Source organism: Bos mutus, chromosome 5, assembly GCF_027580195.1.
Source record: "Bos mutus isolate GX-2022 chromosome 5, NWIPB_WYAK_1.1, whole genome shotgun sequence".
Classification (NCBI taxonomy): domain Eukaryota; kingdom Metazoa; phylum Chordata; class Mammalia; order Artiodactyla; family Bovidae; genus Bos; species Bos mutus.
Window position 1 is genome coordinate 15347536 of NC_091621.1, and position 14321 is coordinate 15361856.

General features: G+C 45.9%; 1 protein-coding gene across 1 annotated transcript; it reads right to left on the minus strand.

Annotated features, from left to right (window-relative positions):
• Positions 1–1501: 1501 nt before the first annotated feature.
• On the minus strand, positions 1502–4917 carry MIP (major intrinsic protein of lens fiber). The gene is made up of 4 exons (XM_005903438.3): positions 4369–4917; positions 3750–3914; positions 3267–3347; positions 1502–1734 (listed from the first exon to the last, which is right to left on the minus strand). The coding sequence occupies exons 1-4, from the start codon at positions 4726–4728 to the stop codon at positions 1549–1551; spliced, it is 792 nt and encodes a 263-aa protein (XP_005903500.1). The 5' UTR covers positions 4729–4917; the 3' UTR covers positions 1502–1548.
• Positions 4918–14321: the final 9404 nt, after the last annotated feature.

Consider the following 14321-nt stretch of genomic DNA (forward strand, 5'->3'; position numbering starts at 1 on the left):
ACTTATGATCATTTGGATCTAAGTGCGAATAGAGGTGAATTTACAAACATTCTTCCCCTTCTCCTAGTCAAGTGGATTATTCCAAAGTCTTACCAAAGTTAGTTAGAAAAGTTAGGCTTTATTTGTGAGGAAATGGAGCGTACGGCTATGCGCAATAGTGGTCTCATTGGGGCCAGGGTGCCTATCTTACTATAGGTATAGGTTTAAAGCTTGCGAAGTGTGCAGTTGGCTTCTAAAAGGAAAAGGTCAACGTAAGTATTCATCGTCAAGTCAGGGGCTCCTCTGGCTTCTGTTGAGATGAGTGTATTTTCCCAACAACGAAGGAAGATAGGGATCAAACAAATAATATCTCGTTAATTATTAAAATTTGAATATAAGGAATCAATTTCTGGGACATCAGGCGTTAGAAGAAATTGGCTGAAGATGAAAAGACAGATGAGCGGAAAGTGAAAAGACACAAAAAAATGGAAAATAAAGACTATAAAACTAGTGATAAAGGCAGAAAGATGCCATTTGAAGATTATTTTGGACTGCTCTAAATTACAATTCTGAGTGTCAAATCCTCTTTCTTCTATGCCCCCCACCCCTACCACTGCATTTGCTCTAGGCATCAGATTTCCTGTTTTGGCCTTAGGGAGCACTTCTGGACTTAAGTACCTTCTGTTTGGAGGTCACACTGGGGTTTGTCAGGCAGAACAGTTAAGCTGCTTCATTTTTCTAGGCTCTAGGCTCATCCATTGCTTGGGTTGGGAGCTCAGTCACCCAGGGCCTCCAAAGAGATCCATCATGCTAGAATAATCTCAAACCCAGCCAGTGGATGTAGAGAGGTTGATGTGGAATTACAGAAGGGTCCCAACCCCAGTATTTATTTTTCTCAGAGCTATTTTGCCACCCAAGTCCGTGGGGCAAGCATCCCTGAGATAAGTGGGCTACACTCTCCTGTTAACTTCTTCAGAACTTCTTGGTATAGTTGCCTTCTAATCTGGGGCTGATATCTACACCACGCCCAGCTGCTTCTCCCAACTCTTGGAATGCCTTGTCACCTCCACTTCCCTCCATCTGCCTCCTCTGAGGAGTGACAAAATGCTTCCCTGCTCCCTCAGAAACCCAGAGTATACACTTGACTGGCAGCAGGGTAAAGGCCAGAAACTTAAGGTCTTCATTCCCTGTACTTACCGCACTGGGTAGGGAGAGGAAGGTATAGGGTGACAGCTCTTTTCCATTCCCTACCTCTCATGCCAAGCCCCCAAACTCAAGACACAGTCACATTCACTCACAGTCATACGCACAATCATGCACACACAGCCACACACAGCGGCGAAGAGAAGGGGGATGGGGAGGAAGGGAAGTTTGCACCAAACAGCTCATGAATGCAACTTGAAAGATTTCACACGGCAAAAAGGCAAAAAAAAAAAAAAAAAACACACATAAATTTAAAAATAAAGAAGTACATGCCCCTCCCCACAGTCTCTTTCTTCATCCAGGGGCTGGCTCAGCCCCTCCATGTAAACCCAGAAGCTTCCTACTCCCTCTATCCGGCTGGAGCTTTTACAGGGCCTGGGTCTTCAGTTCAACAGGTTCCCCTGTGACCTCTGGTTGTCCATTGGACTCACTGGGCCTGGAACCCTTGAGAATAGACAGTCTCTCAGAAACACTCTTGAGCCGAGGGAAGAGGAGAAAGTCATAAAGGAGACTGCCCAGGCCTGCTCCAATGACCGGGCCCACCCAGTACACCTGTAGGAAGAGGAAAAAAACAATCAGGTTTGGGCAGCAGATGAAGAGCAAGGTTGCTCTTTTTCCAATCCCGTTGTTGTAAAACAGACATCTTGCACTTAGCACATACAATTGGGTGCTATTTAAGCAGAAGTCAGTGTTCATTTTAAAACTCCTAGATTGCTCCATAGCCTGCACTTCAGAATTCATTTCTTTTCTGACTTATTAAGTTATTCCTTTATCCCATACCTTCTTAGCACGTGTATATTCTATTTTTTTGCTATCAATTTGTACTAGTTTCCATATTGCTTTTTGTTTTGTCTTTTAATATGTATTTATTTGGCTGCCCAAGGTCTTTGTTGCAGCGTGGAGGATCTAGTTCCCTGACATGGGACCAAACCTGGACCCCTGCATTGGGAGCTCAGAGTCTTAGCCACTGGGCCGCCAGGGAAGTCCCTCCATATTGCTTTTAAATTTTCTTTTTAACTGTAGTAAATTACACATAACATAAAATTTACCATCTTAACCATTTCTAATTGTACAGTTCAGTAGTGTTCATATATTCATGTTGTTGTATAACCCATCTCCAGAAACTTTTTTATCTTACAAAACTGAAACTCAACACCTATTAAACAACTTCCCATATCCCCCACTCCCTAGCCCCTGTTACCTACCATTTTGCTTGTTTCAATGAATGTGACCATTCTAAATACCTCATATAGGTAGAATTATATAATATGAGTCTTTTTCTGATTGGCTTATTTGAGCATAATGTCCTGAAGGTTCCTCCATGTTTTATTTACCATGTATAGAATTTCCTTCTTTTTTAAGACTGAATACTATTTCATTGTATGTATATACTACATTTCATTTATCTTTTCATCTGTGTGGGGCACTTGGATTGCTTCCACCTTTTGGCTATTGTGAATAATGCTACCTTGAAAATGAGTGTACTGGCTTTGAAAAATTTTTTGAATTATTTACATATGCTTGACTGGCATAGGGCCAGACAATACAAGAATAGCCAATTTTTATTGAGGACTTACTCTGTATCAGATTCTGTGCTAAATATTCCATACATATGATTTTCACATTTATTTCTCATAATATCCCGTTTTGTACTTAAGGAAACCAAGGTGCAGAAGGATTGAGTTATTTGTCATGGTCACACATGAGGCTAGTGACGTGAACAGGGACGAGGCTGAGGCCATTCGTGCTTGTACACATCCCAGCCTCTTGAGAGTAGAAGCTTTTGTCTTCCTGTTTAGTAGTCTGTCCTCATAGCTCCTAGTTTTGGAATCCAGCAAATATTTAGTAAAAAAAAAAAAAAGCCCTGACTAACTAGTGAAGGAACAATATGAGCAAGAGTCCATCTTTCTAGCAAAATAACGAATCCTGCTCACACAGGCAGGCAAGCTCTGTGACAGCCCCCTTAGCTGAGGGCTGGTAGAACAGTCAGCACATCCAGATAGGAAGCAGGAACCAAACCTAGAACCTGCAGTCCACACCCGTCCAGGAGGGCTTCAGGATCTGGCCCTCCTCCTCTCACTCACCCAGTGGTTGGTGAAGTTTCTGGTAAGAATGGCAGGAGCAAAGGAGCGGGCAGGGTTCATGCCTGCACCAGTATAATACATCTGAAAAAGACACAGTTGTAACTGACACACTTTTCCCCCCTACTCCAGCCCAGCTTCTATCCCACCACCCACCTGCCCTCCAAGGGTTGGCACTTTGTAGCCAGCAGCAAGTAGGGATGACAATGTGCATGGAAGTCCCACAGTGGGGTCACTAATGCTCATCGGAGGACATGTCTTCCCAGAAGGCATGCCTTTCTACAGTGGGGTCAAGAAGGACTAGCTACAGCTGTCACTAGAGAGGGGAACGCAGCAGGGTTCGTTGCTCTGTGCTGTCTGATACAGAGGGAGGTGGATCATGTTCATGTTTGACAGTGAAGTGAGCAGGAAGAATGCTTAGAAGTTGGCAAAGGTTTGGGGGCCCTGGAATTTTAAAACTAGAAGTTGCTCCCTTCTCCTGCTTACCCCAAAGAGGTGCCCCAGGGTGAGGGAGAAGCCAACGGCCAGGGCCACGGAGCCCAGGCGGCCATTCCGCCTCTCGTCGTATGTGGCAAAGATGCAGAGCACGAACTGGAGCGTCAGGAAGATCTCCACTATGGTGGCCTGGCCCACACTCACCCCAGGGTGCAACTGGGCAAAGGAAGAAGAAGAGAGGCAGTGTCTCAGGGCTGCCACAGCCTTACCTCCTCACAGCTTCCCAGGCAGGAACCCCATTATGGCATCCGTTCCCTGGAGAGGAACGATATTAGCACCTCCTTCACAGTAATTGTATTTGCTCCTTAATTGCTCCTACTAATATTCCTGCATAGTAGAAATAAATGTACCCATTTACATGGATGAGGAAACTGAGACCCCGTAGAGTTTCCTCAAGAACCTGCTAGGTGCCAGAAGAAAAGCTGGGACCCGAACTCAGGTCCAGGGCTTGATGACTTCCATACCCCTCCACAGTACGTGTTGATCCTCCCCATCCTAAACATCCACACACCACACACACACAATGTCCCAGACACCCGAGGAATTGATTTACCTGCACAGGAGGAAGTCAAGGCACCAAGTCCCCCAGCCCCACTCAGCCAACCATTACCGTGTTAAGTGCTAGGTTTCCTCGGACGGCAGGTGGGGTAACACTGTAGAGCACGGCGGCCCCAGCCACGGCTCCCAGGAGTTGGGCGACCATGTAGCAGATGGCACGAAGCAGGGACATCTGGGAGCCCACAAGGAAGGCGAAAGTGACTGCAGGGTTGACATGGGCTCCACTGATGTGGCCCACAGCCTGCACCAGTGTAGCCAGGGCCAGGCCAAAGGCCAGAGCCACCTGCAAGACATGTAGAGGTCCAGGGGCCCAGCGCAGCGAGGCCCCCAGTCCAAAGAAGACATAGAAGAGGCTGGCAAAGAACTCAGCACATATGGCCCTCCAGAAGGAGGCTGACCGCAGTTCCCACATGGCAGGGGGGATGGGCACAATGCCTGGGTCCCTGACACCCCCCTGGCCTGATCTGGGTGGACAGTCCCCTTTATAGAGGACTTTTAATCCCTGGGAGGGGCAGGCTGAGGTGACTGGCCCAGCCTCTTAACCCCTTCACAGCTGCAGCGGGCAGGCCTGCTCTGGTGCCTCAGATAAAGCTGCAGCATTTCCCCCTCCTCCTCAACTGGGAGATGAGCAGAGCCACGGGTGTGAGGGTGGGAATGGGGTCAGGGCTAGTGTGAGGCTCCAAGAAGAAAGGACCGAGAACAGGGGGCCTGAGGAGTCTGCCTTTCTCTTCACGTCAAAGTTGGGGTTCATAGTCCTGACTGACATCTGTATTAGAGCTTTCCTCAACTCTGCTGGGAAGGTTAGTGAAGCTGAGTTCACTTCACAGAGCATGAGGCTATGCTCCTGGGGGCCTCTAGGCGCCTCTGAACTGGCCAGGGGTAAGGGTGGGGGTGGGGGTCAGGAGTGGAGTCTGGCAGGGAAGCTGGATAACTGAAGAGAATTCTTTAGTTCTCTGGGATTAGGGGGCCTTCTCCCATTGGCTGGTTTGGGCTGGAATCTGTGGACCCTGCAGCCCTGGGACAGAATAGTTCTGCTGCGTCTGGCTTTCTCTGAGCCCGGGCTCCCTACCCCTGACGCATGCCAGCACCTCTCTTTCCAAGCCCTCAGCCTGGCCTTTTACTTTTATTATTTATTTATTTGCTATATCACATGGCTTGCGGGGTTTTACTTCCCCGACCAGGGATCGAACCCATGCCCCCGACAGTGGCAGCACGGAGTCCTAACCCCTGGACAACCAGGAAAGTCCCAGCCTGGCCTTTTAAACCACAGGGAAAAACCTATTTTCCATGGATAGGTTGGGAGAGGTGTTGGGGAGCTGGGAGAGGAAATGAAAGTGTGAAAGTGTTGATCACTCAGTCATGTCCGACTCTTTGCAACCCCATGGACTGTACCCGGCCAGGCTCTTCTGTCCATGGAATTTTCCAGGCCAGAATACTGGAATGGGTTGCCATTCTTTTCTCCAGGGGATCTTCCCTACCCAAGGACCAAACCCAGGTCTCCCACATTACAGGCTAATTCTTTACCATCTGAGCCACCAGGGAGAGGAGAAGAGAGGTTAGTAATTAAATCTCAGAATCAGCTTGTACTTCATCTTTCCTAATTCATAAGGTCCTAGGAGGAAGTACTGAAGGAAGGAAATTGAGTCTTGCCTACGAAGCAACAGGAGGGTCTAATACCCCCTAAACTGGCTATGATCAGGACATTAAAGTCTTAAATCTTGACCCTTAGAGAAGGGTCTGGGGATGTGGGTATCTGGGGCAGCAGGGTGGTCAAGGAGAGAGAAAAGGACAAGATGGGGAAGAAAAGCTTGGAGAAAGAAATTCAGTTGTGGCCAGGCTTAGTGAGGAAGTTGGCAGTCTAGTGGTGGGGGCTGTGTGGTGGAGAAGGCAGAAGGGAACACACTGTTAGCTTTCACCATCTCCACATGGTGGCTAGTCACAGAGGCCACAAGCTGTTCCCGTGTGAAGTACAGGAATTGGGAGTCACATGTAGGCCAATGAGAAGGGGATGTCATGAACAAATGACTATTCTGTGTACTTGAAATCCATATATAACAGCAGGAGCAACAAAAACCCTGGCTTTACCACTTTCTAGGTAGGGAAGTTATCTCCACTAGATATAAACTCAAGGAGGGCAGGGACTTGTCAATTTGCTCATCTCTGCAAACCCAGTGCTTGACACACACTATGCAGTAAATAAATACTCATTGAATAAATCAGTATAAGCTCTCTGAGCCTTCTGGTTGGCTTCAGTCAACCAGAGGTGCTCACAGTGAAGGGAGGGACTCATTGTTTCACTCCTAATCATCGCTACGAACCTGGGTTTCAGGAGTCAGAGAGGCAAAGAGGAAAGCTAGTGTGCAGATCTGGAAGACAATGAGAAGAATTCTAGGAAAGGCAAGGTAAAGACAGTCCACCCTTCACCATAAACAGTCAAGCAGTGAGCAGGTCCCAGTGGTGAGCCAGCACTTGGGTCACTGGAATCAGCAAAGGAAAGCATCTTTGAGGAGTTGCATGGGAGTGCAGGGGATTCCTAGGTCAACACTCCTGGGATCACCCAGGACACACAGTGTTCAACTCGGTCTTCTTTTCTGGTTAGTTTGTTCACTTTTTTGCTATCATTCTACTTCATTCTTTTTAAAAATATTTTTGGCCACACCCAGATTGGCATGTGGGATCTTAGTTCCCCAACCAGGGACTGAACCCATGCCCCCTGTTATTGGAGTCCAACCATTGGATCGCCAGGGAATTCCCCACTACGCCATTCTTGTGTTGGGAGTTCTTTTCGGGGGTTGACAATGACGTTTACTCCTGCATTCTCCACATTTCTCTCTTCCGGCTTTAAGTAAACCTACAAACATATTTTAAAATGCTTTTTAAAAATTATTTATGTATTTATTTTTGGCTGGGTCTTCACTGCTGTGTGGGGTTGCGGTGGCTTCTCCTGTTGCAGAGCGTGGGCTCTAGGGTGCATAGGGTCAGCAGTTGCGGCACATGGGCTCAGTAGTTGCGGCTCTCGGACTCCAGAGCACAGGCTCAGTAATTGTGGCGCATGGGCTGAGCACGGGCTTAGTTGCTCCGGGGTGGCATGTGGGATCTTCCTGGACCAGAGAAGACTGTGTCTCCTGCGTTGGCAGGCGGATTCTTTACCACTGAGCCACCAGGGAAGCCTCTTGCAAACATTTTTGAAGTTTTTTCCACTAGGAACTATGGAAATGGAGAAAAGGAACTTGTAAAATAACAAACCTGGGGTAGTTACAAAGTTATTTCAAGTCTTCATGGCTTGTAATAGTAATCCATTCTAGAGTCTCCTCTATCTCTACAGTTGATTCAGTTATTTTTGGTTACTAACCATCAGCCTTTCAACTTATTTCTGTTCCTGGGGCTAGTGAGCCTGTTTACTCCCCATGTCAGAAGATCCCATTTCTGTCCCATAGAGGTGCTGTGGAAGCATAATCCATACCACCAAGGAGCAAGTGAGTCTGTAAAGTGTAGGGAATCTTCAGGCAGAGCAATTTGCCTTGCTGCATTTCTGTACAGTGGTCCCGTATGATGACTACAGTTTCCTCTGAGGTTGCCTAGGACCGACTCTCCACCTTTCTGAAGCTACTCCCTAGCCACCCTGTATCCCCTGGACCCAAAAAATAACCCAAGTTTGAGTTCCATAAAAAATCTACTTTGCTGACAAATGGAGAGAGTTGTTGTTCAGTCACTCAGTCGTATCTGACTCTTGTGACCCCGTGGACTGCAGCATGCCTGGCCTCCCTGTCCACTGTCTCCTGGAGGGAGTAGCATGGGAATATACACACTACCATATGTAGTATGGATAGATGGTGGGAATTTGATGTGTGACTCAGGGAGCTCAAGTCAGTGTTCTATGACAACAGAGAGGGGTGGTGGGAGGTGGGAGGTGGGAGGGAGATTCAAGAAGGAGGGTATGTATGTATACCTATGGCTGATGCATGTTAATGTATGGCAGAAACCAGCACGATATTGTAAAGCATTTATCCTTCAATTAGAAAGAAATTTTAAAAAAAGAAACACAAAAAATCCACTTTGTTGATCATACAGGATTGTATGAGGATAAGATGATATACACCTGAGCAATACATCCATGTTAAGTTGACTGCCTTGAAATATAAATGAACTGACTCATGCATTAATCAGATACAAACACAATTTCATGCTTATCAAGTATGGACCATCCTCTCTAGCAATTACAGTGTGGGTGAATAGTGATACGGTACTGAGGGGCTGGGTGACCATCCGTCTCTGCTTCCACCACGTGGAATCTCCATTCCAGCCCTGTACTTAGAATGCCAGGTCAGCATTTAACCCAGCTCCATTGTGTGGACAGTTTCAGTAGGACAAAGGCCCCAGCACAGCACAAGCTAGCCTAGCAGCCCCTTTGGCTAGCTCCTGAGGGCCCCCCTTCTCTCTCTTTCTCTGGTAATGCTTTGCTGACTGCTGACTCCTGGCAAAGTCCAGAACAATCACCAAGCTCTGAGGGCATCATCCCTCTCCCACTCATATTTAAGGGCTCCAATTAGCACTTGTATCAGGCCAGGGCCCCTGCGTGTTAGAAACGGGGTAATCCAAGAAATAGAGTAAATAGTCTAGTCTACCCTGTCCTTGGAAGGATTGATGCTGAAGCTGAAACTCCAATAGTTTGGCCACCTGATGCAAAGAACTGACTCACTGGAAAAGACCCTGATGCTGGGAAAGATTGAAGGCGGGAGGAGAAGGGGACGACAGAGGATGAGATGGCTGGATGGCATCATCGACTAGAAGGACATGAGTTTGAGCAAGCTTGGGGAGTTGGGATGGACAGGGAATCCTGGCGTGCTGCAGTTCATGAGGTCACAGAGTCGGAAACGACTGAGCAACTGAACTGAACTGACCCTGTCCTTGCCTCCTTCTCAACTTTCTTTCCTGTGGAGTCAGATGTAACCCAAGCCAGGCAGACCAATGTTTGCTATGGGTCAGGTCCTGTTCTAAGCACTTTTATATCTCATATACTGGTATTCCCTAGGATCACACCTTCAGCTTATTCCCTACTTACTCTAGTTTACATCCTCTCCTTGGATGACTTCATCTAAGTCATCCCCTCCTTTGAAATTTATATCCAGATACCTACAGAATGTCTTCACCTACTTGGGTGTCCCACAGACCACAAATTCAGCCTGTTCAAAACTGAAATTAATTAATTATCTTTCCCCATCCAAACATGTTTTTCCTTCTGTATCCCATTCAAAATTTTATTATAGTTGCTTTATAATGTTGTGCTAGTTTCTGCTGTACAATGAAGTGAATCAGCTATATGTATACATATATCCCCTCCCTCGTGGGTTTGCCTCGCCCCCCCCTTCCCTGGCTGTATCCTCTCATTAAGTCAGAAACCTATGAATCAAGTTTCCTTCTCCTGACTCTCAATCCCATCTAACAATAACCACAATTCCGTCAGTTCTACTTTTTGGATAGCTGAGCCCACACCAAAGACTCCCAGAGTCTTTGGACTCTGCTTAACTCTGTTTCTAGTCTCATCCCCTCCAGTTCACTTTCCATGTTGCTGTCAGCTCTCTGTTTGTAAAAGGACCTGTAATTTGTCATTACCCTGTGCTCCCTTTAACAACTCTTATATGCCTGAAAAACATTCTTATCAAGGCATACATGACTCTTCATCATTCGGCCTCAACTCTTCTAACTACTCCTTATCTCCCTAGCGTGTGACTCTGGGAATACTGTGCTTCTTGTTGTTCGTCTAACATCCACTTTATTTCATAAGCCAGTGCTTTATCCTAAGCTGTTCCCTCTAGCTTAAATGTCTTTTCCTTCTTTGTCAAGTAAAATTCTATCTCTTCCTAATTATTTATTATGCATGGAAATGTTCAAGAATTAATTACTTGTTCATTAGCAATGAGGCAGATAGATCAACAGAATGAGGGTGAGTTTATCAGATAGATAGCCTGTGAAAGTGAAATAATCCAAGAGATAACAGGTAAGAAACTATTCCCTGAGCAGGGAATAAAGTAATACAGGTGTGGTCTGACAGCGTGAGGAACATGGAATGATCACTTTAGCTCTTAGGACCAGGAGGAACAGAAGAAGTCCTACAGAAATACAACCCTGGAAATTTCTCATTACTGAATGCTGTGTTAAGTTGATTCAGTCCTGTCCGATTCTTGGTGAGTCTATAGATGGTAGCCTGCCAGGCTCCTAGCTTAATGGGATTCTCCAGTTAAGAATACTGGAGTGGGTTGTAATGGCCTCTTCCAGGGGATCTTCCTGACCTAGGGATCAAACCTGCATCTCTTGTCTCCTGCATTGGCAGGTGAGTTCTTTACCACTAGAGTCACCTGGGAGAGGATGACTCTACTGAAGGAAAAGTCACCTTCACACGTGTGCTTCTAGTCTTGAAGAGAATGGAAACCTCTCTTCTCACACCCTAATAGGGATGGAAAGGCTGAGCCAGGCTGACCCCTGGTGGAAGGAATGAGCTAGTGCGTGCAAGAACGTTGGCACAAAACTCCCTTATGTATTCCTTTATTCAAAAACAGTGAACACTTACTCTATACTAAGGGGAACATTGAGACGCAGGAGCGCAGAGTACAAGGGACTTAATGCCCCTTATGAGTTCACAACCGAATGGGTGGGCTAGCCTCTTTAAATGTTCCCTCAGCCTCACTGAGGAGAATGAAAGACCAGGTGAAAAGCCAATGCAGCAGACCAGGGGAGAAATAATAATAACAATCAGATATGTGAGAAGCTGGAATCAAGATTTCTGGGAGAAATATCAATAATCTCAGATACGCAGTGACACCACCTTTATGGTGGAAAGCAAAGAACTAAAGAGCTTCTTGATGAGGGTGAAAAAGTTGGCTTGAAACTCAACATTCAGAAAACTAAGATCATGGCATCTGGTCCCATTACTTCATGGCAAATAGATGGGGAAACAATGGAAACAGTGACAGACTTTATTTTCTTGGGCTCCAAAATCACTGCTGATGGTGACTGCACTCATGAAATTAAAAGACGTTTGCTCCTTGGAAGAAAAGCTATGACCAACCTAGACAGCATATTAAAAAGCAGAGACATTACTTTGCCAACAAAGATCCATCTAGTCAAAGCTATCATTTTTCCAGTAGTCATGTATGGATGTGAGAATTAGGCTACAAAGAAAGCTGAGTGCTGAAGAATTGACGCTTTTGAACTGTGGTGTTGGAGAAGACTCTTGAGAGTCCCTTGGACTGCAAGGAGATCCAACCAGTCAATCCTAAAGGAAATCAGTCCTGAATATTCATTTGAAAGACTGATGTTGAAGCTGAAACTCCAATACTTTGGCCACCTGTGAAGAACTGACTCATTGGAAAGGACCCTGATGCTGGGAAAGATTGAAGGCAGGAGGGGAAGGGGACGACAGAGGATGAGATGGTTGGATGGCATCACCAACTCAATGGCCATGAGTTTGAGCAAGCTCTGGGAGTTGCTGATGGACAGGGAAGCCTGGCGTGCTGCAGTCCATGGGGTGGCAAAGAGTCAGAGACGACTAAGCGACTGAACTGAACTGAGATATGTTAAGTGAGAGAGACAAAGAAGTCAAGGACTTCCAGCTTTCTGGCCTGGGCACAATTGTAGGTTACTGTTCACCAAGTCAAGGGATAGAGGAAGAGAAAGTGTGTAGGAAAGCAAAATTAGCTTAACTACCTTTGTTTTGCAAGCCATAGATATGGCTTCTGGGAAGGCTCTTCCCAACAATCCCTCATGTACTACTCAATCAGAGGCTTCTCCTTTGCTTCCTGAGCATCCTATAACCACTTCAATCACAGCACATAGTCCATGATAATGCAGCTGCCAATATTCTCATCAACCTTCCCACTAGATTCATAGACTTTTGAAAGAAGAACTGTGCTTTGTGGGAAAAAGATGTTAAGCAGCAGTCATATCATGTAAAACCTTGTAACAGTGCAAGGGAATTTGATGCAGGCATAGTAAAACATTTAAGTAGAGAAAAACAAACAAAAAAACCCCAAAAGATAAAAGTAGCGTGGCATGAACAGATTTGTGATTTAAAAATATCATTCTGAGGCTTCCCTGCTGGCTCGGTTATAAAGAATCCACCTGCCAGTGTAGGAGACGCGGGTTTGATCCCTGATCTGGGAAGATCCACATGTCACGGAGCAACTAAGCCTGAGCACCACAACTACCAACTCTGTGCTCCAGAGCCCTTGAGCCGCAATAACTGAAACCCCCTGTGCTCCACAGGAGAAGCCACCGCAGTGAGAAACCCGGGCACAGTGACCATAGGGTAGCCCCTGCTCACAGCAACTAGATAAAAGCCCATACAGCAATGAAAACCCAGCACAGCCAAAAATAAAACTTAAAAAAAATCACTCTGACTGTAGTGTGAACACTGGAAGACAGGTGGAAGTTGGGAGACCAATTTAGAGGCGACCACATTACCACATTTAAAACAAGAAAGTCCCCGTTCAGGTCAAGGATGACAGTCCCTGAACTAGGGACATTGCCACAGGCCCAGTAGTTGGAACTCTGGAATAAAAGAATAATTTTTGGTAAATTAGGCGCTGAAAGACTTGAAATCCCTTTTTCGGGGGAATAGGAGGAAGATGGTGATGCCAGAATCTTGGCTGTCTATGTGCTAATGCCAAACAAAAATAGGGAGCCGGAGTTATGGAGGAGAAGGAAAGAGTGGTTTTATTTCTTTGCCAGGCAAAGGGGGACTGCAGTAGGCTAATGCCTCAAGAACTGTCCCACTCCCCTTTCCTCCTACCCCTCCAGTGTGTAGGAAGAGGTTATATAGTCAGGCAAGTGTATGTGATAAGAATCAAGGCAGTAAGGCACACATGCTTCTTTCTTTGCAAAGTTTCAAGAGTGGGGTTGTTGACAGTAATAGGATGTGTGCTGGTCTTAACAACCTGTCTCCTAATCTTGATGAGCTTTAATCTTGCCTCAGGTGGTTTTGTGGCTGATCTGCCCTTTGGAACTCAAGTCATGGAAGCTGGAGTCATGTTTACAAGAAATGGGAGACAAAAAGGCCTCTGTGCCTGGGAGCCCCACAGAACCCTGGTTAGCATCAATGGGATGTTATTTGGGTGGCCAGTAGAGTGTTGAGAAGAGGCTTTATAATTCTAGAAAGCAGGGATATAGAGACTCAAGCAAATAAAAACGTTCAAAATGTAGGCCCTCAATAATCACCCACTTAACTGATCCATTCTGAACCAAAATAGTGATATTTTGGGGTAAGCTGAGAAAACCAAATATTGAGTTAAACCTTCCCTTACCAGCTCTGAAAACACAAAACCAACATTTATTAATATTTTTTGTTAACAACCGCCACTTACCCAGTGGTTGTTATTTGTCAAGATGTACTCTAGGGTATTCTCTCATTTAACTTTTACTATGGCTGACAGCTAGACACCTTTTTTTCAATGAGACTATTATGGCACAGAAAAATTAAGTGGTTTTGAACTGTGGTGTTGGAGAAGACTCTTGAGAGTCCCGTGGACTGCAAGGAGATCCAACCAATCCTAAAGGAAATCAGTCTTGAATATTCATTGGAAGGACTGATGCTGAAGCTCCAATACTTTGGCCACCTGATACGAAGAACTGACTCATTGGAAAAGACCCTGATGTTGGGAAAGATTGAAGGCAAGAGGAGAAGGGGACGACAGAGGATGAGATGGTTGGATGGCATCACATACTCGATGAACATGAGTTTGAGCAAGCTCCAGGAATTGGTGATGGAGGGAAGCCTGGCGTGCTGCAGTCCATGGGGTCGCAGAGTCGGAAATGACTGAGCCACTGAACAACAACAACACAGGTGGTGGGCTCGAATCCAATCATTGTTTAATTCTAAAATCTATACTTATAACCATCTTGCTACACTTCCTAAACGTCCTATTTAGTTAAAATAAGAACAGCATTCCTCTCCGCAAAATAACCGATTAACCAACCCCCGAGGGAACAGAAACAGAACTCACTAAAATG

Bases quoted from the DNA above. Each gene is read 5' to 3' on its own strand.
- MIP (XM_005903438.3), bottom strand. From the start codon at position 4,728: ATGTGGGAACTGCGGTCAGCCTCCTTCTGGAGGGCCATATGTGCTGAG. The intron at 3,915-4,368 runs GTAATGGTTGGC...TCCTTTGCCCAG, and splicing joins GAAACCTAGCACTTAACACG to TTGCACCCTGGGGTGAGTGT. The intron at 3,348-3,749 runs GTAAGCAGGAGA...TGTCTTTTTCAG, and splicing joins CCCTGGGGCACCTCTTTGGG to ATGTATTATACTGGTGCAGG.